The sequence below is a fragment of the Budorcas taxicolor genome, chromosome 13 (genome assembly GCF_023091745.1).
Source record: "Budorcas taxicolor isolate Tak-1 chromosome 13, Takin1.1, whole genome shotgun sequence".
NCBI classification, from domain to species: domain Eukaryota; kingdom Metazoa; phylum Chordata; class Mammalia; order Artiodactyla; family Bovidae; genus Budorcas; species Budorcas taxicolor.
Window position 1 is genome coordinate 64425478 of NC_068922.1, and position 25089 is coordinate 64450566.

The 25089-nt window shown below is 54.7% G+C and overlaps 3 protein-coding genes across 4 annotated transcripts in view; 1 reads left to right on the top strand and 2 right to left on the bottom strand.

Annotated features, from left to right (window-relative positions):
• MMP24 (matrix metallopeptidase 24) overlaps window positions 1-13203 on the top strand; it is a 50934-nt gene extending 37731 nt beyond the window's left edge. The window contains exons 6-10 of the mRNA XM_052650448.1: window positions 3877-4038; window positions 6092-6306; window positions 8994-9132; window positions 10531-10797; window positions 12866-13203. Of these exons, the coding sequence (XP_052506408.1) occupies window positions 3877-4038; window positions 6092-6306; window positions 8994-9132; window positions 10531-10797; window positions 12866-13203 (1121 nt within the window). The remainder of the gene's footprint in view (window positions 1-3876; window positions 4039-6091; window positions 6307-8993; window positions 9133-10530; window positions 10798-12865) is intronic.
• A 1672-nt stretch (window positions 13204-14875) lies between these two features.
• On the bottom strand, window positions 14876-17254 carry MMP24OS (MMP24 opposite strand). The gene is made up of 4 exons (XM_052650449.1): window positions 17195-17254; window positions 16511-16639; window positions 16257-16426; window positions 14876-15987 (listed from the first exon to the last, which is right to left on the bottom strand). Exons 1-4 carry the CDS (start codon window positions 17252-17254, stop codon window positions 15894-15896), a joined length of 453 nt encoding a protein of 150 aa, XP_052506409.1. The 3' UTR covers window positions 14876-15893.
• Window positions 17162-23485, bottom strand: EIF6 (eukaryotic translation initiation factor 6). 2 transcript variants are annotated; one of them, XM_052650952.1, is made up of 7 exons: window positions 23422-23485; window positions 23047-23158; window positions 22827-22912; window positions 21111-21286; window positions 20392-20568; window positions 20022-20203; window positions 17162-17433 (listed from the first exon to the last, which is right to left on the bottom strand). In XM_052650952.1, exons 2-7 carry the CDS (start codon window positions 23151-23153, stop codon window positions 17424-17426), a joined length of 738 nt encoding a protein of 245 aa, XP_052506912.1. In that variant the 5' UTR covers window positions 23154-23158; window positions 23422-23485; the 3' UTR covers window positions 17162-17423. The 2 variants fall into 2 exon arrangements, with proteins under 2 accessions (XP_052506912.1, XP_052506913.1); XM_052650953.1 differs by having other exon boundaries at window positions 23393-23467.
• Window positions 23486-25089: the final 1604 nt, after the last annotated feature.

Below are 25089 nucleotides of genomic sequence, written 5' to 3' on the forward strand. Positions count from 1 at the left end.
AAAATTCCCAGGAGGCTGCACTCACACCCTCACTGAGTTTCTGTGGAAATTAAATGAGATAACACACAGGTGCTCAATCAGTCTTGGTCCCTTTTGTCTCCTTCCAAAGGTTGTCCCCGGGCCATGGCTGCATTCCCGTTTCTAACAGTCTATTGCTGGGGTTATGAGCTGCATCTGGAAAGTTTATGCTTGGTTTTCCAGAGCAAAGTTCTGACTCTTGTCCAAAGAAAACATGAGCTGTCTCACAACTAGGACTCTGAATTTTAACAGTCGCCCCAGTTGGTTCTGCTGCAGGTTGTCCAAAGACTGCAGCTGGGAAAATACTGACCATTCAGCATGGTTCTGTCCTGGCAGCTGTCACCTTACCTTTTCAAGAACAGAGCTTTCCCTTGAGGAGCTCACAGTCCTGGGGCAGAAGAGAGTGTGCTCCTGGGTGTGATGGAGAGTGGAAAGAGGTCAGGGCCATCAAGATGGTACGGGTAAACTGCTGGGAGAGGGTAGAGAAGGAAGCAGTTGCTGCCAGTTGGGGAAATCAAGGAAGGTTTCCTGGAGGATGTGGTTGAACACTGAAGGAGTATGGTTGTTCCAGGTGGAGGGGACAGCACTGGCAAAAGAATAGAGGCAAAAGGAAATGCTGTCCCATTTTGGAGTTCTTCCCATGTGGTGATAGGGGTAAAGAACCCATCTGCCAATACAAGAGGCATAAGAGATGCGGGTTCCATCTTTGGGTCGGGAAGCTCCCCTGGAGAAGGGCACGGCAGGCAACCCACTCCAGTATTCTTGCCTGGAAAATCCCATGGACAGAGGAGCCTGGCAGGCTGTGGTCCATAGAGTCCCAAAGAGTAGGACACGACTGAAGTGACTTAGCACATACCATTTTGGGGGGTGCAGGATTCAGTGAGATGGGACTCACCAAAGCTGGAGGTGCTAAGAGAAGGGAAGGAAGCTGAGATCAGGTATACTGGAATGGCCAAGTAGACTGCTGGGTGCTTGCTAGGAGGCCCAAAGGACCTGAGCGCCCAGCTCAAGGGAACTCTCCTGTTGAAGAGAGGTCACAGCTCAACGTGACCCTGATAATTAACCGCAATAGTTCTGTGCCTGGAGGTGGTGAGAGCACTTTGTGCATACCTGGCCACTTTAATCTTCACCCCATTTTTATGATGAAGGTACCACTAGTCCCCCTTGTTCTACAAATGAAGAGATTTAAAATGTCACACTGCTAGGACAGGGCAGAGCCAGGATTCCTGGCAGTCTGCCCCCCAGGGACGCCACTTCTGACCACGCCACTTCTCTGCCTCTCGCCCTCTTGGATGGTGAAGGCCCTAACTGCTTCCTGCTCATTAAGCAGGGGGGTCTTCTCCATCCCTCTGCTTTTCCCCTCAAAAGCTCCAGGAGTTCTCCTGCCCCTCTTCTCTCTCCTTCCATCTCCCTGAGTGTCCCCCCAGCTGAACAGTTCTCTCGGGTTTCTTTGGAGTAGCATGCTGGCTCCCTAGCTCTCCTCGGCCATTTTGGTCCCTGGAGCAAATCCACAGGCCCCTTTCCTTCAAGACTTCCTCCTGTTCTCTGCCGAGACCCGGCACAGAGGCTCACAAGGTAATAGACACAGGATCAAGGGTTAGAGGCTGGCCAGGTGCTCAAGCTCTGCTCCCTGGTTGCTAGCTGAGGACACCCTCCCACCCCCCACCCTCCGAGGAAGAGCCCGGTCAAGAGACCGAGGCCCGAACAGCTTGTCCCAGGTCATGGAACAGGCCAGGAGCAGAGCCAGGACTGGACCCCAGGAAGCAGAGCTGCCTCCCGCTGGCGCTAGCAGCCGCCTTTGTTTGGGATGGAGCTCAGAGATGAGCTCACCCTTCCCTGCTGCCAGAGGGGCCAGGACCTGAGGAAGCAACTGGGGGCGGCCTGGCCTCCTCATGCCAGCTTGCCCTGCCCCAGCAGAAGGCCAGCCCCAGGCTCTTGGCCAACCTTGCCCTGATCTCACCCATCCCCCTTCGCTGAAGGCAATGGTGGCATCAGCAGAGTGGGAGGTGGGCACGTGTGCCCCAGAGGGCTCTTCTTTCTCCCCAAGACCTTAGCCAGGAAGGCCAGTCACAATCCCCGGCCTCCTCTGGCCCTCAGGGGGCCCTCAGCTGGGTGGCCGTAGGGCAAGTTGACCTCTGACACTGGGGCCGGAGTGGGTGCAAGGACTCCTGAGCACCTCCTGGGCTCCTAGCAGCCTCCCCTGCACTTCAAGGTGGCAGGAATGGGCTGTGACATGCCTTGAAAGTGAAAGGGTTAGTTGCTCAGCCATGTCCCCCCCTTTGCGACACCAGGCACTATAGCCCACCAGGCTCCTCTGTCCATGGGATCTCCCAGGCAAAAATACTGGAGTGGGTTGCCATTCCCTTTTCCAGGGGAATCTTCCAAACCCAGGGATCCAACCCATGTCTCCCACATTGCAGGCAGGTTCTTTACCATCTGTTAGGGCTGGACAATAGAGGCAGGGCTCAAGGGACATTCAACTGCCAGAGGTCAACGGCAGCAGGAGTCTGTAACCGGACATATATGAGTCAGGATTGTTGATATGCCAGCCTGCTCAACTTCCTGCCCCTTGGATTTCTTTCTCAAGGCCAGGGCAACTTCAGGCCCTGTCCAGTCCCAGGCTTGATCAAGACACTCAAGGAAGCTGACTTTAAGAGGATCTGGTTGCTGGAACCCCAATGGCTTCATGCTTCATTTCTGGACAATGGGCTTGTTCTGGGAACCAAGCTTCTGTCTTTTGAATGGTGACAACTGCTGTCACGTGTCTTTTATCCTATCCAATCCTCTCACAGCCCTTCGGGGTAGATATGATCTCCCCATAGTACAGATGAGGACACTGAGGTTCGGGAGGTAGACCTTCTGGGCAAGTTCACAAAGCTGGGGGTGGGGCGGCCGGTAGAGCTGGAAATGAACAAGCCCTGTCCTGTTCTGGGGCCCAGGTCATGACCAGTCTGCTGTGTTGCTGCCTCAGCTTCACACTGGGGATCCCACATCCCACTTTCAGCACCTGGACCTTGTTGTTTTCACGGGCATCTGAATCCCCGCGTTGATCTTGACCTTAGGACTGAGAACGGCTTGGAGACCCAAGCCCCGCCTACCCCCGGGTCTCTGAAAATGACGGCCAGCCTGCCGCCCCCAGGACTCCCCTCTGCCCGTCCCGCTCCCTCCTCCTGGCACAGGCCCTTTCTTACTTCCAGACAGACCCCTCTGATCTCCCCGCCTCTGGTCTCATCACCCACTGATCCTTCCTCCGACTGCGGAGTGATTACATCATGCCACCACCCCCACTCCTGCTCAAACCCCCGGCGGACCAAGAAGCCAATCCAAATTCCTGCGCGGGCATCACAAGCCCTGCCCGCCAGCCGGGCTGACCTCATCTCCCTCTGGCCCTCCCCTCCTGCTTTGTTCCGGAGCCAAGTGGAGTGAAACTGCTTGTTCCTGGACCTTGTTTACAGGCGTTACCTCTGCCAGGAAGGCCACCCCCACCCCTCTTCCTCTCCTTCCCACTGAACCCATTCTCCGGACTAACTTCTTATCTTTATAGGCTTACCTGAAGCTCCACCTCTGTGAAGCTCTCCCTTGATAACTCCGCCCTCCTCCCCAGAACCCTCACCTGACCCCTGGAGACAGCTACTGAAGCACCTGGAACACGACTTTCATTATTTTCTTTTCTCTGCCCCTACCACTGCCACTGTATGGAAAGTTCTGGAAGGCAGGGACATGTCTTGACTTTGTACGTCCCAGTGTCGGGCACAGGGCCTGAGACAAAGCTTATGCTGGGTGTTGCTGAAGTAATGGACTGACTGCCCCTGACACTAAGTGGGCACCCCGGGCACCTCCCCATCTCGCCCTCTGCAGGGAACGACCTCTTCCTGGTGGCTGTGCATGAGCTGGGCCACGCACTGGGCCTCGAGCACTCCAACGACCCTAGTGCCATCATGGCGCCCTTCTACCAGTACATAGAGACGCGCAACTTCAAGCTGCCTCAGGACGACCTCCAGGGCATCCAGAAGATCTACGGTATGTGGAGGGGAGAGGGGCCACGCTTCCCCCCTCGAGGCTGGGCTGCCACTGCCTGGGCCGAGGGGGAGGCTGGGGAGCACTGCGGTCTCGGACCACTGTCTGACTTTTAGAGACCTGTGGTGTCTTTGCTTAACCAGAGAGGGCAAGGCTGCTCCTCACCTCCCTTCCTGAACACTTGGGAAACCTAGGGGAGGGTCCGAGCTGCCACTGGGAGGGACAGAAGAGACAAGCGGGCCACCCATTCCCCCTCCTCCACTTACCTTCCCTCCATGCACCTCCCCTTACCTTCTGCAGTTCCCTCTCAAGGGGTCCCACCTCAAGCCAAGAGATTCACACGTCCACCCAAGTAATGGCGGTACAACAGGATGAGTATTATCACCGGAGCATTTTGCTTAAACAAGAAAAAAAGAAACTAGGCTGATACCTTGATGAGATTTGAGGGGCCTGCTACCATGCCCCCCCGCCATGCTCTGTTCACACTGGTGCCGAAGTTCTTGTGCTAGTCAAGGCGGTTGAGACGGGAAGACCCATTTATTAGAGCAGACGCATGTCCATAAAGCACGACCCCCACAGACCCCAGGAAGTGAAGCGTGGGAGGAGGGCTCCGTCTGGGGCCCTGAGAACCTCACAGAGGAGGTGTCCTCACCCAAAGCCTGGAGGATGGGTAGGATCTCCATAGGTGAAGCCATGGAGGACTGGACAGGTGGTGGGGACGGATTACGCCAAGGTTTCTGGCGTTTGTAATCACAGAGCAATGGGATTGACCCCTATCACTCAGAGATCTGGGCTGGGATATTGATTTGGGATCTTTGGTGTTCAATATGGTAGCCACTAGGCACATGTGGCTATTTAAATTCATATTAATTAGAATTAAATAAAATTAAAATTTCAGTTCCTCGGACACGACTGAAGTGACTTAGCAGCAGCAGCAGCAGCAGCCGCCACGCTAATACCTAGTCAGTCATTTCAAGCGCTCAACAGCCGCACGTGGCTAGAGGCTGCTCTACAAAGACAGTCCAGATATAGAATATTTATGTCATCACAGAGCATCCTATGGGACAGCTCTAACATCAGGGGTCTTTACACCCGTGAACCTAGAAGAGATCACAGAGGGCACTGATTCTCAACCTGGCCTCCCATTGGAATCATCTTGGGACTTGAATTTTAAAAAATACTGTTACCCAGGCTTTGCCCGCAGAGATTGGATTTTAACTGGCCTGGGGTGCCTTCTGAACATCAGGGTTTTCAAAGTTTTCCAGGTAATCCTAATCCTTGCAACCCAAGTTGAGAAGCACCTAGGGACCAAAACAGAGAGATGAGAAGAGGGCCCAGGGCTATGCTGACCCGTAGAGCAGAGTGGATGAGGAAAGGCTGCCAGGAAAGGAGGCAAAGCCGGAACAGTCCACAGAGGCAGAAGGAAAACCAAGAGAGTGCAGGGTTCTGGAAAAGAGAGAAGAGTGTTTTAAGGAAAGCGTTTCTGTGATCTTGGTACTCAAAGTGTGGGCCTCAGACCAGCAACTTTGGCCTCACCTGAGAGCTTGAAGAAACGCAGAATGGCAGGCCCCCCCACCCAGATTCTCTTGAACCCCAACTGCATTTTTATCAAGACCCCTGGATGATTCATGTGGACATCAAAGTTTGAGTCAAGTAACTGTCGGATTTGGCAACATGGAGGTCATGGGTGATCCTGACAGGAGTTTCCACGGGTCACGGGGCAGAGGCCACACTGGGGCAGAGGCCACACTGGAGCAGAGTGAAGAAAGAGGGGAGCAGGTGGGGACGGAAGGGGACACTGAGCCTAAGAAGGGACACCTACTCTCTCGTAAGAGGAGAGAAGAGAGAGAAGGTCTCGGCTTTTTGGGGGGGAGATGAGCATTCAACGTTGTCATCTGTTTTCTGAAAGATTGGGGCCTTAAGCAGTGGGGAGGGGGACAGGATAGGGGGCGGAAGTGTGACAGGCTTGTCTCACACTGCCTGGCGACGCGGAGGCAACAGCAGTGGGGCGCAGGGAACGGCTGTCCCCACCCTAAGATGCAGCCCCTCTCTCCAGGACCCCCGGCCGAGCCCCTGGAGCCCACCAGGCCCCTCCCCACGCTGCCAGCGCGCAGGATCCACTCACCGTCCGAGAGGAAGCACGAGCGCCAGCCCAGGCCCCCTCGGCCACCCCTCGGGGACCGGCCAGCCACACCGGGCGCCAAACCCAACATCTGTGATGGCAACTTCAACACGGTGGCCCTCTTCCGGGGCGAGATGTTTGTGTTTAAGGTAGGACCTCGGTGCTCCGCTCCCGCCCCTTCCCTCACCATGGGTGGGAGACAGCGGCTGCTCTGGGATTAGGCCTTCCGGGGTGGCCCAGATGGATGGGAGCAAGTCCAGCGGCCAGCACACCAGGTCTCTTCCTGGCACTGCTGGGTCAGTGGACTGTTTTCAAGAGGGAAGGGGGAAGATGGGTGGGCCTGCCCCTTCCCAGGGGTCAACACTGCGGGAAAAGTGCTGGAGTCTGGCCTCTGGTCTGTGACTCTGAGAAAGTCACGTCCATCGTCTGGATCTTGGTTTCTGCCCCCTGAGAGCTGGGGGAGTCACTTGCTCTAACGAAAGGTGTGTGCAGATCCCACAAGTCGTGGCTGTGACAACACCAGCTTGGAGTAGGGGCTGGTGCAGCCGTGGCTGAGTCTGTCTCTGGTCCTGGCAGGGCCAAGAGGATGGTTCTGAGGCGCCCCTGACAGAAAGCTGGCCAGGTTACGTCCCTTGTCCTGCTCGGGTCTCTCTAGCCTTGGGCTGACCGGGTGGCGGCCTGCTCCTGTGTTGCAGTTGGTTTTCAGGGAAGCCGACTCTGGGACAGTGTTTGGGATGCAGGATTTTTTTTTTTTAGATTGTTTTGATATGGACCATTTAAAAGTCTTTGTTGGATTTGTTACAATATTGCTTCTGTTATATGTTTTGGCCTTTTGGCCCCGAGGCACATGGGCTCCTAGTTCCCCAGCCAGGGATCGAACCTGTGCCCTCTACATTGCAAGGCGAAGTCTTAACCACTTCTGCTAGGGTAGTCCTGCGATGCAGGATTTTGACTAGGATGCACCTTTGGGACCCACATCTCTGCGAAGGAGGAGAGGGAGGCCTGGCGGGGCAAGAGGAGAAGACATTAATGAGTAGCAACTAGGCGCACTAGAGGGACTTCTCCGGTGACTCAGGTGGGAAAGAATCCGCCTGCGATGCAGGACACCCGAGTTTGATCCCTGGGTTGGGGCGATCCCCCTGGAGAAGGAAATGGCAACCCACTTCAGTATTCTTGCCTGGAGAATCCCATGGACAGGGGAGCCTGGTGGGCTGTAGTCATGGGATCACAGAGACTACTGGGCAACAAGCAATACTAATAGGCCCACTGCAGACCTGGCCACCCCCGCAGAGAGCTCTGGAACTAGAACAGCCTGTCAGAGTTGTCCCACTTGGGCCCCAAGTGGCTGGAACTTTATTCAGTCCCTGGACAAAGAAAGCCATGACCTTGGGGGAGCTGTCTGGAGCTGAGGCCATCCCCAGAGAGGCTAACAGGTGAAAACTGCCTGCTGAGCACACTCCCAGCCCCCAGGACGAGAAGCCTCCACTGACGGGGTTCTGGGCAGCGTGTCTCCAGCACACTGGGGGATTGTGGAGGGCTGCCCCACCCTACCCCCTTTGTTGATTCTCCCCAGCAAGCTTTGAGCTCTGACCAAGAATCAGGCAACAGAGGTCCACCCCAGTCCTGCTCTGACTGTGAGGCTCAAAGAAAGTTACTAGGCCTTCCTTAAGACTCTGTCTATCTCAGATCTACTTCACAGGAGTTGTGAAAGTCAAAATAAGGTTTAAAAAGCTGGGTGTGAAAGTGTTTTGTAAGGCACCTAAAAAAAGCAAATCTTCTCTAGCTTTTGAACCATCTTTTATGTATCATGTTCATTTTTCTGTACCCTTGGATCCTCCAGCTGAATGATTCCTAAGCAAGTCTGGGTTTTATCATTCCCATTGACACATAAGAAAACTGAGGCCCTGGGAAGTTACAGGCCTCGCCCAGAGTGCCTACCAACCAGGACTGCAGTGGGACAAGGCGCCAGTGTGCGGAGGAGGGCTTTTTTCCACACTTGGCCTGTTGAGCTACCATTTAATCAACATCAGCTATGTGCCCTGTACTGTTCTAGGCACTATCATCTTTCCCTTCATTATTACCTGGCTCAGATGGCAAAGAATCTGCCTGGGACGTGGGAGACCTGAGTTTGACCCCTGGGTTGCGAAGATCCCCTGGAGGAGGGCATGGCAACCCACTCCAGTATTTTTGCCTAGAGAATCCCATGGACAGAGGAGCCTGGTGGGCTACAGTCCACGGGGTCGCAAAGAGTCGGACACAACTGATCGACTAAGCACAGCACAGTGCAGGTGAGGCTCTTCAAGTACTGAGCCCCAGGTCAAGCAACTGTAAGAGGATGAACCTGAATTCACAGCCAGGGCTTGGGGGAATTTCCACAGCTTGCTTCCCATGGTCCTTGCCCTGCTTGCCAGCTGGAGCCAGCCATGAGGCAGGCACTCTGCCCAGCATCAATGAGCGCCCCCTGCTGCCCAACCTCGGGAAGGGCCCCTCTGATGTCAGTAACTCTCCTCTGCCCTCCTGTGGTCAACTCAGGCACCGCACCATCCTTTCCAGCTCCTCCACGCTGCCTCCTCTTCCCCCTAGGCCTGTCCATCAGCTCTGTCTTGCGACCCCTTGGGCAACAAGAGCCATTGGATGCCATATTGAAGATAGGTGATGAGCATCCTGGCTTCGGCATTGGGCTCCGAAATTTAGATGCAGTAAATGGACAGACTTCATGGAGTCTTGCAAGGGGAGGCCAGGGGAAAGGTGTTGGGTTGTTGGGGCCCGAGACCCAGGGCTGAGATCACTGGGTTCAAAGGCTATGCCTCTTTCTTTCCTCCATCTTAACCTCCAGGATCGCTGGTTCTGGCGCCTGCGCAATAACCGGGTGCAGGAAGGCTACCCCATGCAGATCGAGCAGTTCTGGAAGGGCCTGCCCGCCCGCATAGACGCAGCCTATGAAAGGGCGGATGGAAGATTTGTCTTCTTCAAAGGTAACATGGTCTGTGCGGAGGGGTGGGACAGTTTTCTTCTCTTTTCAGGACGCCCTTTCTCCACCTTTGAAGAGGCAAGATGGGGCTGGGGGCGGTGCGGGGGGTGAGGGTGGATCTCCTGCAAAGGTCTTTCTAGCCCTAACACTGACATCTGACAGGATGGACCTCTGCAGGCAGGGCAATTAAGTCAGGGAGTGACCGCTGAGGGTTTCTATGTGCCAGAGTTGGTGGGGTGACAAGCCTCACCCACACAGGGTAGAGGATGGTGGACAACTGAAGGGCATCCGTGCTCCATGGGAGGCCACCGCGTGAGCTCTGTAACAGCCTGGAGGGAGGGGGGCGCACAGGCTGGAGAGGTCAGGGAATGCAGGAGGGGAGCTAGCTGTCCGGCTCACCCAGCTTGTGCTGGGTTGTTTCACTTCAGTTATCTTGACTTGGCCAGGCCTCAGAAGGATAAGATACAGGTAGAGAGAAGCGAGGGAAGCATTCCAAGGGGAAGGAAGAGCATGTCCAAAGGAGTAGTTCAAGTCCCTTAGAAAGCCCACTGAATGGCCTTGGAGTGCCGCGCGAGAGCCACGCCTGGAAAGGTGGTTTAGGGGAGCGACCCGCGAGCCCTGGCTGCGCAGCCAGACTGTGGTCTCGATCCATTAGGTCAGTGCTGGCATTCACTCTCTGTGAGCAGCAGAGAGCCAGAGGGCAGGCGGCAATCAGGGCAGAGGTAAGAGGCCGTTTCTGGAGTTGAGGAGGGCGATGTCTCTAAGGCTTGTGCCGGGAGGAGCAGTGAGGTCAGGAGATAGAAAAGGCCTTGCAAGAGGCTGAGTGCTGAGAGGAGGAGGAAAGAGGACCAAGGATGCCACCTTTTTGGGGATGCTGCAGGGCAGAGAGGTGGTGAGGGAGGGGGCCCTCGCGGTGGAGATGAGGAACTCTGGACGCAGACCTGGAAATTCCCAGAGGTCGGTGGGCAATCAGGGTCTTGGGCCTGGGGCCCAAGTCCACTGGGAGAGCAGCCACGGGCCACAGCCTCAGAGCCGGGTGTCACTGGTAGAAGGTGAGTACTTGTGTGTGTGTGAAGCCAGGAGAGGCTGAGGTCACCCAGAAAGGAGAAAGGAGCGAGTCACGTGAAACGAAAAGAGGGTGGGGCACAGAGCCAGGGCAGCGTGGGGCGAGTTGCCCAGGACCTGACACCAGATTCCGGCTTCTTGCCCTCTAAGCTCTGCCTGGGCCAAGGGGCCCCCGCCACCCCCGCCAGGGGGATCAAGCAGGCCTAGGGCTGTTTCCCCTTGACACTGGCTTCATGAATGACTTCGGTCCCAGTAGATGATGGGCAAGTGGATCTAACCACAATCTCCGGCATTGAATGACTGAGGAAAGCTAATCCTGGGCTCCTCTTGGCCACAGGTGACAAGTACTGGGTGTTTAAGGAGGTGACGGTGGAGCCTGGATACCCCCACAGCCTGGGGGAGCTGGGCAGCTGTCTGCCCCGAGAAGGCATTGACACGGCTCTGCGCTGGGAACCTGTGGGCAAGACCTACTTTTTCAAAGGCGAGCGGTACTGGCGCTACAGCGAGGAGCGGCGGGCCACGGACCCTGGCTACCCCAAGCCCATCACCGTGTGGAAGGGCATCCCCCAGGCTCCCCAAGGGGCCTTCATCAGCAAGGAAGGATGTACGTAAGAACCTGGCCGGGTTTGGGGGGATCTGGTTTAGCATAGGTCTCATTGGGACCCGCCCACTGGAGGCATACTCTCATGATATCCAGGTTTGAAAAATATCACCTGGTGGCAAAGACAACTGCCTCATATCGACCCACATTCACAGACACTTAATCTCTTAACAGCTGCCAAGTCGCAGTTTCTCATCTCCAGGTATCATTCACAACTGAGAGAGGCTTTCATAGACTGACTTCATTCCCTCAGGCAGCATTTCCCAAGCAGAGGTCCTCGGGAGTACTCTAGGAGTGCCTTGAGTTATCAGATCTGAAATGATGGATGTGGTGATCCAAAGGGCTTTTTCACAGGGCTTGAAGATAACAGAGAGAAGCCTTTTTTTTTTTTTTTCTAATGTATATTTTCTTAGCTTCTCCTGGGTGGCAGGCTGACTCAGAGCCTCTCTCCCCACTAGACTAGAAGCTTGTCAAGAAGAGGGACTGAGGGAATGCCATGGTAATCCAGTGGTTAGGGCTCTGAACTTCAATGCCGAGGGCCTGGGTTCAATCCCTGGTTGGGGTACACAGACCCCACAGGCTGTACAGCACAACCAAAAAGAAGAAGAAGAGGAGCTGGGACTTGCCAGGTGCTGAGCACGAATCCATGAATGTCTGTTGAATTCATCTCCATTGATCTGGTCAAAAGCAGACTCTGGAGCCAACCTGGCTGGTTTCATATCCCACCTCCACTACTCAGTATGAGTTTGGGCATAGCACTTAAGTCTCTTCATCTATAAAATGGGGATAACAATGGTCCCTACTTCACAGAGCTTTGTGAGGATGAACATAAATTACATAGAGCAGCTGGCCCGTGCCACGTACGTTTCAGCTGTTATCATTATCATCATCTTGTTGAGGATGTTTCAGTTTTTATGGAATGACAGGCATTCATTCACTCCAGTAATTACTGAGAGCCAGGTTGTGTGGGAGGGCTGGAGATGGAGCTTGGAATGAGATGTGCATTGCATCTCTGGCTCCCAGCCTAGAGGCAGAAAAACAAGTAAGGTGGCAACAAAGGCAGTAAGGGAAAGCATGTGGGAGAGAGCATCTGAACAGAGGGCCTTGTGATAGAGGGTTGTCAGGAAGGGCTCTCCAAGGCGACGTCTCTGGTAAGAAAGCCAGGGGCTAACGGGGGGTGGAGCTGCTATTTGGTGGCTCTCCTGTGTAGCTGATGCTTTACACACGTGGCCTTACTCTTCGGGGGAGCCTCAGAGACAGGTGACATCAGGAACCTTAGCCAATGAAAGTCCCAGCCAGGGTGAGGAGTCGGCCAATGGGAGAACGTGAGTTGCTCTCCGTCAGGACTGGCTCAGCCGATAAGGCTGCTGTAGGGAGCCTTGTGGTGGCTGCCAAGCCCTGCTGCCTCTTTGCCTTCCATCCCCTCCCCGAGCAGGGTCCCAGCGACCCTGCAATCTGTGTTGTGAAGTCATGTGTGCCAAGCTCCCAAAAAGGCAAGGTAATTACCGAGAGGTGGTGTCCACTGTCGACAAGAGAATTCTGGCTCCTGTCCCCCTTGGCTCAGGCAGGAGAGGGCACAGCCCTGGAGCTAGCTGTGGAGGCAGCGCTGTCCAAGCCCTGAGTGAGGGCTGCATCTGACCCATGTTGGGGTGGGGGGCCTGAGGGGGTATGGACATAGTACAACAGGGCTGAGACCCCAGGCTGAGAAGGGTCCTTGTCTAGGAAACACAAAACGAACTCACCAGTTCTACCTAGAGCCCCTCAGTGGCTTCCCAGCACCTCTGAGATGACAGGGTGGGCTGGTGCGGGTCTGGGTGCCTCTGCAGCTGGGCAGGTCATACTCCCTGACTAGCCACACCCTCTGCAGGGTGTGCCAGGCACTCCAGGTATTCCAACACGCTGTCCCCACCAACGCATGCGCCCACCCCTGCTTTCAGAGCTGCTCGTGGGCTCCTCTGGGGTGGGAGAGGCGGCCCCTCCTCCACACTGCCACAGCCCCTTGCCATTCTCTGCTGGCCCAGAGCAGGTGCAGGAAGTGTCAGGATGATGATGCTGGGCCGTGTTTCTGCAGATTACACCTACTTCTATAAGGGCCGGGACTACTGGAAGTTTGACAACCAGAAGCTGAGCGTGGAGCCAGGCTACCCGCGCAACATCCTGCGGGACTGGATGGGCTGCAACCAGAAGGAGGCGGAGCGGCGCAAGGAGCGGAGGCTGCCCCAGGACGACGTGGACATCATGGTGACCATTAACGACGTGCCGGGCTCTGTCAACGCGGTGGCCGTGGTTATACCCTGCATCCTGTCCCTCTGCATCCTGGTGCTGGTCTACACCATCTTCCAGTTCAAGAACAAGGCGGGCCCTCAGCCTGTCACCTACTATAAGCGGCCGGTCCAGGAGTGGGTGTGAGCAGCCCAGAGCCCTCTTTGTCCACTCAGTCTGGCTGGCCAGGCCCTTCCTCACCAGGGTCTGGGGGGCAGCTCTGGCCACTGCCCATCGGAGCCAGCAGGGCCCTAGGCCAGGGGTCATGTAGCTGAAGTGGTGGTGCATTGGCCTGGGCTGAGCATGGGGCAGGGAGTGATGGCGGCTGTGCCCCAGGGTGGGTGCCTGGCGCCCAGCTGCCAGCCTTCTGTCCTGGGTAACTGCTCCCTACTCCAGGGAACAGGCCAGGCCCCGTCAGGAGGCAGGGCCCATGCCAGGAGGAGGCCCTGTGGTCACTGCGCCCCGTGGGGTCCATGGGGCACTACGGCGCTGTACCTGGCTGGACCCAGCACCTTCTGTGGGAAGCCAGCACAGCCCTCGGCCCCATCTGGGAGATGCCACCAGTCCTGGTCCCCCTATGCCAACACCTGCTGGTCAGATGTCCCCCCACCCCACCCCCACTGCCCTCCACGGCTACAGGACCCCTGCCGCCGACACAGTGGGCAGCAAGCCTGGGTTTCCCCTGCTGGTCACAGCAGACCCCTCAGGAAACCTGCTCCACACGTCAGGGTCTCCTCTTAGGGTCACGTGCTGCAGGCAGGGCTGTGGCCCAGCTGGGTCTGACAAGGACCCAGCTGTCACATCGTGAATATTTCAGTGTCCTGTCACTATTGTTTAAAGTCCCATTTTGCAAAGGCTGCTTGAGGCTTTAGATAAATTAGCGGTGACTGTCTTGGCAAGGCCAGCCCTCCCCCCCAGCGATAAGGACCAAGGTGCTGTTAAGGCCCCTCCAGTGCCCCAACACCCCAGGAGCCGGGCCCTGTTGATGAGGCTAGAGGGTGGGAGCAGGATCTGATCCCTCTCTGGAGGCTGATTTAAGTTTGTAGCTGTCCTCTACTCTCCCACCTCTCTCACCATCCCCCAAGTCCCTGCCCTGCTTCAGCCTGTCGCCTGTGGCCTGAGCGCTCAGCCTGATGGGTTAGGTGAGACAGAAATGACTCCAGGCCAACACTCTCATGACCCTGGGGGAAGGGGCCCAGGGCAGTCTTCTGAAATGCTCAGAGCCCGCACCCCTAGGTGCCCTGAGACCAACTCAATTTCTCAGCCCAGAAGCAGTGTTTATACCATGAGCTTGGCCCCTGCTAACCCAGCTCTCTAGGCCCACCACCCTGCACTGCTCTTTGGAAAAGGGCACCCGTAACTGGTAACAGCCCCCAGCCTAGGGGCCCGCCCTTCACTGTCTCTGGCAGGAATTCCTAGGGCTCGGCTTGCCTCACATCAACCCAGGAAGAGGCAGACCTGCTTGTCGCTAAGGAGTCAGAGGCAGGACCAATGGGCTCAATGATGTCCACAGGCTCTCTGCCAAATCCAAGAGATGTCAGTCTTTGGGGGTGCTGGCAGGGCCTCTGAGCCTGCACAGGCCTTGTCCCCCACCCTGTGGCCTCTGAGCTTTGGGTCTGCTTAACCTGTAGCAGACAGGGCCTCTGGGAGCCATCTTGAGCAAAATCTCTTTTGTCCCAGAGACACCTATATGGGTCCACTGTGTTCCGTCGTCATCCTTGTTTTTTTGTTTTTTTTTTTTTCTCATTTTGGTCAAGGGCGGGCTCCCTGGGGCGGGTGGGGAACAACTGCGGAGATATTAGTGATTCATAGGTTTGTACAGTGTTTTATACTTTGCAAAGCACTTTATTAGCTCACCTGTCCACTCACATGTAACTCATGTAGTCCTTGGGAGGCCAAGGATAACTCTCACTGTGCCCTCAGACAAAGCACAGAGAGGCTGTTACTTGCCCAGGCCATTTAGTGGGCTTGCTGGGCATTGGGTCCCCACCTGTGGACCCCTCCAGGGTCCAAGATGAGATCAGAAGTGTCTCTTTTATCCATCTTTCCTCGGCCTCCCTTCCCCCTTCCCTGGTCCCTCTCCACTCCTCAGGTTGGTGCTCTCACTTCGCGAAAGCTCTAGGCCCCCCAGGCTCCCCACTGGCTCCTGGTACTACTGAGGTCAGCTGAGAAAGAGCAGGAGACGGAGGCAGGCAGCCCAGGCTGCAGATGTGAGGGACGCAGGGCCAGGCCCAGAGAGGGCTCAGCCTGGAGGTTTCCAGTCATGGATTCTCCTGCCTTGGGGTCATCTGTTTGTCCATCAACCCAGGACAGGGCAGACAGACAGAGGGGCAAAGCACTGGGGATCCCAGAGCCCAGCTTCCCCACAGTCTGGGGAACATCACAGCATTTCAGTGTCAGTCACATTTTAAACTGATCAGCCTTTGTATAATGTTTTTTAAATCATTTCTAAATAAAACAAAAATACAGAGTGTGTCATTTCCCTGGGCTGTCGGAACAGGGATCAGGTTCTGAGTGGCCTGAAGAAGCTTCTGGGAGACAGGATGCTTTGGGGTGTCTGGGAGCTGCCCAACGCATCTCATCTGCCAGCCCCCAAAATCAGATGCCCTCTCTCTCCAAAAGGCTGGCCCTGGAGGCCCTCTGTAACTGGGTTCCCAGCGATACAACCGGATAATGCCAGGGTGGCCACCCAAGATGGCGTCTCTCCCAGGAGAGGTATGGATGGGCAGGGTCACTGCGGCAAGGTCTTTTCTGAAGTCAAGACACAAGGTGCTATGACCAGGACAAAAGCAAGAGCCCCAGTTCTTGGTGATCGCGAAAAACGAGGTGAGGTGAGGTCAGTAGCCTTGGGGTCTTCTTACCAAGAGTCCTGACCTGGTTCTGGAAGCCAGTGACGAGAAGGCTGCCCCAGGACCCAGACGGCCGGAGAAACTGTGGGGTGGGCAAGAACACGAAAATCTGAGCTAGTCTGGGTGCAGGCTAAGGAGCGAACAAATCCAGGGTAGCGGGAGGGGCCGGAGGAAAGACAGCGCCCCGGGGCGAGGCTGCGGAGGCGGCTTCCTTCCAGTTCCCCTCGACTCCCCGACTCTCCGAGCGCCTCCAGGGTGGGCGAAGGTGGGGAAACAAGGGCCCGACCAGGAGAAGCGAAACGGACGACAGGAGGCGGCGGGCGCTAACTGCGGAGGGCGGCGAGTCAGTACCAGGAGGTGCAGGTGATGAGGAAGCGCACGTCGTCCAGCGGCCCCCAGGGGCTGGGCTCTGGCCGGGGCCGAGCAGGGTCCTCCGGCGCCGCAGGCTGGGGTTGGGGATGCGGCTGGGGCTGCGGCGGCTCCGTGGAGCCCTGGCCACCGCTCAGCTGAGCGCCCATGTTCTGCAGGAGGACAGGCCCGTCAGGTGCGGGGCCGGCTGCACACCACCCCTGCCCCGCCCCACCCCGCTGGGGCCCGCCCCTCACCTCGCAACGCCGGAGCCGCGGGTCGGAACCGTCCCAGCGCGGGTCTCCGCTCCCGGCTCGCCAGCGAGGCGGTGTCCGGAGGCACTGGCGTCCTGACGTCACGGCGCACGAACCACGCCCCCTAAGCGCCTGGGAGGGTTTCAGGGCGCAGGGGCGGGGCCCAGCATACCCGACCCCACCCACCAACAACCGGCCACACCTGCCCCCAAGTCCCGGGGCCCTGCCCCACTCGCAACTCGGAGATCCGCCCCAACTACCCACGCTTCTTCAAGCCTGGCGCCACACGCACCGAAGAGTCTGAGACTGTCCAGGGCACCTAGCAGCCAGGCCAACAACCTCCATCCACCACTGCGGGTCAAGGAGGACAAGGCTGCCCTGTGGCCAGGTGCCCCAAAGCCCTTCAGGATCCTCACACTGGCGTAGGGGAGAGCTGAAACAGACTTATTCTTTGAAGCCAAAACAATAAGGCTGAAGTCGTGTGGAAAACGGTAGTATAATGGAGTGTTTCTTTCTCTTGCCCTGGGATGAAGCTAATGATGGGGGGGGGCATGTAAAACTAAGGGGTGTGTGCATCCTACTCCACCTTCCCCCTGGAACAATGATGAGGGGGCTGAGTACACGTTGAAATCCCCAAATAACACATTCAGAATGGCCAGAGGAAGTTGTCCTTTAATGGGGTGGCACAGACAACAGAGCTCTCAGCCAGAAGCCATAGGACCTGCCAGCCAGCATGAAGTGGCACATTTCTGCAGTAACTATAGATTCAGGAGATGGGCACAGATGAAGAAAGGCTGGGCATACAGCCACGAGTCCAGGTGAGTTCTCTGCCACTGCCCTGCCAGCATTCAGGACAGACTGGGTGGAACACTGAGAGGGAGCCAAAATCCAAGCCGGGACCAGTATGGAAGGTGACTCAGCTGAGGCTGGAGAGAGAAAAGAGTGTTGTCAGTAGGTGTCAGAGCACAGCTCGCCCTCCACGCTCAAGGTGCTTGCCTCCACCCTCACCCCAGGACCTCTGCTCGAGCTCAGCCCTGAAGAGCCCCTTGCAGATTCCACCACTCCCACAAGTAACAATCCAGTCCAGGACTCTCAGTGCTTAAAAAGGAACAGTAACTCCTTCTCCACTCAAGCAGGTGAACTCAAAATAACTTATTCAAATTGCTGATCATGATCAGAGCCTCACAGGTCAAGTCCAACAGACCAAATCAGACAAGGGAAGGGTGGGGGATGCTCAGAGAGGGAAGAGACACGACGAGGTCACAAATCCTCTAGTGGCACGACTGGGGCCAGAACATTTTTCCTGGAGGTGATAATCATTTGCATGATTGTAAAAGCGTGCACCTCACAGCTTACGGGATCTTGGTTCCCTGACCAGAGACTGAACTCAGGCCTTCAGCAGTGAAAGCAGTGAGTCCTAACCACTGGGCTTCCAGGGAACTGCCTGAAGTACACATTTCTCATCCCTTATCTGACACCGTCTTTGTGAGGTCTCATGGGCACCTCAAATTCAACAGGTTCAAAGCCAAAGGAGGCTAATGAGTTTGTCTCTGCTTTATCAATACCCATTTTTTAAAAAAATAGTAACTACAATGCTGACCAGTGCTGCTGCCTGTAGGCAGTTCTGCCTGGCAGTTTCTGAAGTTTTTCCATTAAATACAACATTGCTGTAGTTCTTTTTAGTAGGTAACAATGATCAGGTTGAAGCTGAAACTCCAAAACTTTGGCCACCTGATGCGAAGAACTGACTCATTGGAAAAGACCCTGATGCTGGGAAAGATTGAAGACAGGAGAAGGGGACGACAGAGGATGAGATGGTTGGATGGCATCACCGACTCGATGGACATGAGTTTGAGCAAGCTCCAGGAGTTGATGATGGACAGGGAAGCCTGGCATGCCGCAGTCCATGGGGTCGCGAAGAGTCGGACACGACTAAGCAACTGAATTGACCTGAATTATCAGGTTACAGAAATTTCTTTCTGTTCTCAGTTGCTAAGAAGTTTCTCTGTTTTGTTCTTTAATTAAATGGTTAATTGTGGAAGTACTGTTTTCTTTATGGGGGTCAATGTTCCAAAAGGGGAGGGAGGGTATATTTTACTCATCACCACATCATTATTGTCTGATACACAGTAGGTATTAAAAAATAAAAGTTGTTAAAAACTTTTAACAACAAATGACAAAAACTGGTACCATTTTCCTGTTCAGACCTTCTCAACTGCTCTCCAGTGCTGAGAGCAGTTTGTCAGTGTGGTCTCCAAACTGCCCTCATCAGAATCACCCAGGAAAGATTACTGAAATAACTATACATGGCTGGGTCCTAAACCAAACTGAGGGAATCAAGATTTGAAGGATGATGTCAAGAATCTACATTAAGAAGCATCCCAACACAGAACAGAGGTCAAAACACCTACTATAGTCAAAACTTCTTGACATGGGCATTCAGTCCTCAACCCTGGGGATAAAACCTTTCCCCTTCACACCCTCCACACTTCCCCACCCTATCTCTGTATATTCAATTACCGGGAAGCCCTGGTGGCTCAGAGGTTAAAGCATCTCCCTGCAATGCGGGATCGATCCCTGGGTCGGGAAGATCCCCTGGAGAAGGAAATGGCAAACCCACTCCAGTATTCTTGCCTGGAGAATCCCATGAAGGGAGGAGCCTGGTAGGCTACAGTCCACGGGGTTGCAGAGTTGGATACAACTGAGCTCTTCACTTTCACTTTCATTCATTCCCTGAAGCCCAGGCTGATTGATTTGTCTTTCCCAAAACCTTCCTGGACTCCAGTTAAGTGTCTCATAGGAGCCTCCAGAGCCACAAAAGGTGGGGGAGGGGGTACTAAACATCCAGCACCCGATGCCTTCCAAAGGAGGAGATTCTAGAGCCTAACACTCCAAAATCTCCAGAGTTAGGGCTCAAGAACCCACTTTTGATGACAGTGATTCTGATGCACTCACCACATCCACCCCCAAGTCCCTTAGGCACCAAAGCAGCTTTCCCTTCTTCCCTCAATAAAAAGATCTTTCCTGTCTCAGGCTACTGGCTGGATACACCAACACACAGGGAGATTAAAAACTATAAAAGAAGGTAAGTAAGTGTACCCGCTCAGTCGTGTCTGACTCTTTGTGACCCCATGGACTGTAGCCCATCAGGCTCCTCTGTCCATGGGATTCTCCAGGCAAGAATACTGGAGTGGGTTGCCATTTCCTTCTCCAGGGGATCTTCCCAACCCAGGGATCGAACCTGAGTCTTCTGCTTATCCTCTGAGCCACCAGGGAAACCCTTAAAAGGTGGTCAGCAATAAAGCAAGACAGCCTAGAGACGGGATATACTGATGTATCCTCAAAGATGGGAATGGGCAGGTACTCAGGCAATGCTTGTGGACTGTACCCTGTGCCTACTCAGCACTATGTGGATGTAGCCTCACAGAGGAGAACCTACCGGTATAAACAGTGTGGCTCCCATTATAGCCGGCATCTCCCTCCCATCCCCTCAACAGAAGAAAGGCCCAGATACCTGTCAATGAGGGAATCCCGCATGCTGGTAGCAATGGTGCTAGGCTGGGCTTCATTCAGCTTGAAGACACTCTCCACCACTGACAGCTCTGTGCTGGTGGTGTCCAGGCCACAGAAGGCACACCAGTCGTTCACCACCATTCCAGCAGCGATCACCTCACTGCCTCGGTTCACAGTGCCTGCCTGCCAAAGGATGGTTCAGTGAGGATCATGGTACCAACAGCCCAAGTCATGAGGACTCTCCCCAATCCCTGGTCTCTGACCCGCAGTCTCAACCCCAAACTGCAACAGGTAATAACCCAGATTCCCAAATACTGGGCAAAGGGATCTGCTCCAGCAGAAAACAGAGGCCAGAGAACATGACTGCTTACCACAAGGGGGACCTGAAGGAGAGAAGACAGCTCATCCTGGTCCTCAATTGAAGTCTTGGGATGTACCAGCCCTCCCTGGTTGCTGAAGACACAGTAGCTTCCTACCAGCACCTGGTCAGCCACTGTCTGCCTGAAGACTTCCACCTTTAGCACATCCGCCAGGATTTCTTCTGTTTCCTGTTAGCCAAAGGTACTGTGCTCAGCACAGAACAAGCAGATCAAAGTACCCAGGGCCTCCACATCCAGACCCACCCAGGGCGTGACTCCCTAAGCTCATTCCTCTGCTATGCAGCTGCATATGGAAGCTTCACCCAGAAAAAGGAGGGAATACAGTTTGGAGCAGAGTCAAGGCCAGCTACAAAACCATGCATGCCCTGAAGAGCCAGAGGCTGGTCTCCACATCACCTTCTTTCTCTCTAACCCACAGGCAAGAGTTCAACTGTCAATCTTCTCTCCAGCCCTGGCTGCAAGACTGAATGAGTCAATCTCCCTGATTAATACAGGGTGGGTTAATACACTCCCTAGCTTCTTTTCCCTAGCTGGTCATATCACGCAAGGCCTCTATTCACTCTTCCAACCAGTGCCTGAACTGCAGGAGCCCAGGTGCAAAGAGAAACCACAAGAGATACCCCAAATTCCTGCCTGATAGGCAAGAACAGTGGCTAACCACTGACTAAGCTAATATCCTGTGACTCTTGGGCTAAACTGGGCTGCCTCACCCTGTCCAGGTCTGGGTGGACTAAGGCCACGTAGTCGTTGCAGGTGGTGACATTGCCCAGGGCTGAGAGCCGTTCCTCCACCCGCCGGATCTGCACGCTGTCTGGGAGGCAGTTGCGAATGTGCTGTAGCTCCTGGTCAGTGGTGTTGTTGGGCACCAGGAGACCATGCCTGTTCCCTGGAGAGACCCAAATTAGGGCAGGTTGTGCAAGGATGAACTGTAAATTCACAAGACCTGCTGAGCACTGGGGCCTGAAGATACAGCCCAGTCCAGGTAGCTTCCCCAGGAAAGCTTTAGATCCAGACCCCAGTCCTCCAAACCACTGAGCCAAGCACCCATGCAACCAGGAGTCCCACTGGACAGGCCAGAGATGGCCTAGGAGTCTGTCCCAAACATCCTGCCCAATTCACCATCATCCACCAGGGATGACCAGGACCAAAAGGAAGGGCTCTTGGGCATTAGTTGTATATTTCGCTACTTAAAAACGGAGGTAACACTTCATATGTACCAGATGGCTAAATTCTTAAAAAGAACATCAACACCAACGGTTGGCAAAGATATATGGAGCAACCAATAGAACTGTAAATTGGGCAATGACTTCAGATACTTATGTGACATCATCTATTACACTGGATACCCAGCCACTCCTCTCCCAGATATTATATATCCAACAGAAATACATACATTTGTTCACTAAGAAACATAGCAGCACTACTCATAATAGATCAAACTGAAAACTACCTCAAATACCCACTGTCAAAAGGATGAATGAATATACTGTGGTACGTTTACACAAAACTGAGTACACAGCAACATGAATGAACTATAATTATATTGTGACAACAACGTCTAAACCTCTGCCTAACTCTGCAAGGACACAACTATGAACTTCTAAACTATGAGTTTCTCCCATCCTTTAAAAAAAAGAAAACAAAACAAACCACCAATGATCAGGCTAAGTTCTCTCTTATTACATAAGAACTAGCTTCAAGTCCAAAGATCACCAAGTCCAGAGATAAGAGTGTTCTTCTGCCTGAATAAGAAACACTCAGAATCCAAAATCATCAGGCTTACAATAAAAAATAAAGGAAAAACTCCTATCTGAGCAGAACTACAAATAAGGGGTGGCAGTAAAGGAAAACGGAGGCAGTTCAAAGTACAGACCAATGGCCAGAGTCAACAGTGCTGATGGATATAGGGGTACCTGGTAAACAGAACTTAAGCTTTAAATAAGTAACTGCACAGGATGCCCCAGAATCTTAGCTTGTCATTTTTTAGAGGTAGAAATGGACCCTCAGAAAGAGGAAGCAATCTACCAGAGTCAGTGGCCAGGGAGGGAGAGATGACAATCCAATCTTGCCTCACACTAGGTGTGGAACCGGGTGAGTCACCTGGGTTCTTTGATTTTCAAGTTCCTCATCAGTCAAATTAGGCCAGTAATTCCTACCTCCCAGGGTCTTCAGTGAAGAAGGACTGAAACTTAAAAGTGAAAGCCCTTGACGTTGTGGTTACAATGATCCAGAAACCTTTGCCAGAGGTTGTCCCTGATCTGTTGACACTTAGACCGGGTCCGGCACAGAATTGAGAGATTCTGTAGTCGCTGGAAATGATGGATGAAAGCCTAGAAATCCCTGGGTCCTCCGGGTCCCTTCTAGGGGGAAGATTAAAGGTGTTGGGAGGCTCCACTCCCTCCCTCGGCGACTTTCAGCCGGCTTACCCACACACATGCGCCCGATGATGCGGCAGCCGGCGATGGACGCGTGCACTACGGGGATGGTACCAGCAAGCTCGCCCTCGAACACACTGTGGGGACACGGACTCAATGATCACGGGGCTAAGGGGCCCGAACCCTCCTCACTCTGTCGGAGCCCGACTCCAAGGACCTCTACCCGCCACACATCCACACACTGCCCGCGGGCCCGGGGTTCCCATGGCACCTGTAGAAGTTCTCCGACCCTCCGATGGCCACCAGGCAGTAGGAGTTGGTAAGTTTGGCAAAGCAGCCGATCTCGCAGTTGTTCTCGAACGACGCACGGACCGCCATGAGGCCTAGAGGTTGTGGGACCGGAGTTCAGGGCCTGTGGATCCTCTCCCGGGACCGTGTGCCTCGGCCTCGACGCCGGGTCCGGGTCATCGTCCCCCGGCCTCCATGCGTCAGCCCCACTGCAACCCCGCCCCACTCGGCCCTCAGCCCTCAGGTCCCGCCCACCGCGCCCATCCAGACTCTCTGGTCCCGAATCCTGCGGCCCCCACCCCTCACGACTCAGGGCGCCCCCAGCTGACCCTTCCGGTGTCCAGCGACAACCGCTCACCAGGTAAACGCAACCTCCACACGCGGCAACAGCCCTCCTCTCCCCTCTGTAGGTTTCCGTTTCCGCCTCCACCCTAGGGGATTTCCGACAGAGCGTGGCGCACGCCTCCACGCATGCGGCCACTCTAGCTCCCAACCCCTGCGCGGACTCTATGGTTGCAAGTGATTCGGTCCAGACCCCCTCCTGGCCCCGCCTCCAGCAAGCTTCTCATTCATTCTTTTATTCATTCATTCAATCGGGATCTTTGTGGGAGGAACAACTGACAGAGACTTGTGCTGGTTGGATGTGAGGTATCAGAATGGTGGAGCCAGGAGGTCTCGCAAAAGATGGGTTAATGCTGGAGATATATTTATTGAACTTAAGCCTAGGGAGGAAGAGAAGGTGTGGGGGAGGTGAGGGACAGAGTAAGGTACGGGACAGATTTCCAGGCCGAATCTGGAGCCCAGGGGAGACTGAAGGGCTGAGATGTGAGGCCGAAGCCTGGGGTGGATGAGGTCATGGAGAAGGTGTCCATTAGGGAGAAATGAGATGTGCCAGAGGCTGGAGGAGGAGGCACAGCCAGAGAAGTAAAGGAAATCATTGTACTGAAGAAGGTATTGGAGAGAGGACGGTGGATGAAGCAGAGTGTTGGGGGGCGAAGAGGGGGGGCGTCCAGAGTGGGCAAGGGTCTGGGGGCTGATGGCTTCCACTTGTGCCCTTTGCACAGGCTTGATCACACTCAGCAGGCCAATTTCTGCCCCCGTCCCACCCCACCCACAGATGGTGGCAGTCAAGAGACATGCTCTGGTGGACGGATGAACTTGGCCCACACTTTAAACAAAAGTCCCAGGGTCTCTCAGGATGTCACTGTCAGTGAGAGCAGAGAGAAGCTTGGAACCCCTTTCCTACTCTGCCCCCTGCCACCCCCACCCTCCTACAGCCATTCACTTTCCTCCAGGGAAAGGTCAGAATGGTGCCTTTCCCCTGTCCCTCACCTGCATAGTCGTAACTCGGCCTTCTCAGAATACACCAGGCAGCCTCCAGGTCAGAGCTTGTCTGCTTTTATTGATTTGTATCACAAATACACTCCCAGGCAGGCCGCAACTCAGGAGAGGGACACACATCTGACAGCCTATACTTCTGGCAACACTAAGCAAGATGATCGTGTGTGTGTGTGTGTGTGTGTGTTAGAGTCTGAGTATCCGTGTCCTCTCCGTCCTCTGCAGTTCATCTCAGACCCACTCCCTCAGTCCTCTCCCTGGTCTCTCTTCACGGGGTTCCCTCTCCCAGGAATTCCTCTAAATCTCACCTCCATCCATCCAAGTCCTTCCCACCCTTCAAGGTTTGGCTCGAAAGCTGCCTCCTCTAAGAAACTTTTCTCGCCACTCCATCATCACCACCACTCTCTGGCCTTCATTCTCTACCACCTTCTGTCGCTGGTTAGCCTTTCATTAGAAACACCAATGATTTATGCACTGAATCCTTGTCTTCCAGGGACTGGGAGCCCTGCTGCATGTCAGCACAGGACTGGATACACAGCTTTAGGTAGAAAAAGTTATTGGATGGTACATGCCTGCCCATGAGTGTGTATGTGTGTGTGTGTGTATGTGGTTAAGTGCATATTTATAGTCTGTGGATCCTGAGGGGTCTACAGTGTGCACTGAATGTGTACTGGCTTCATTTAGCCAA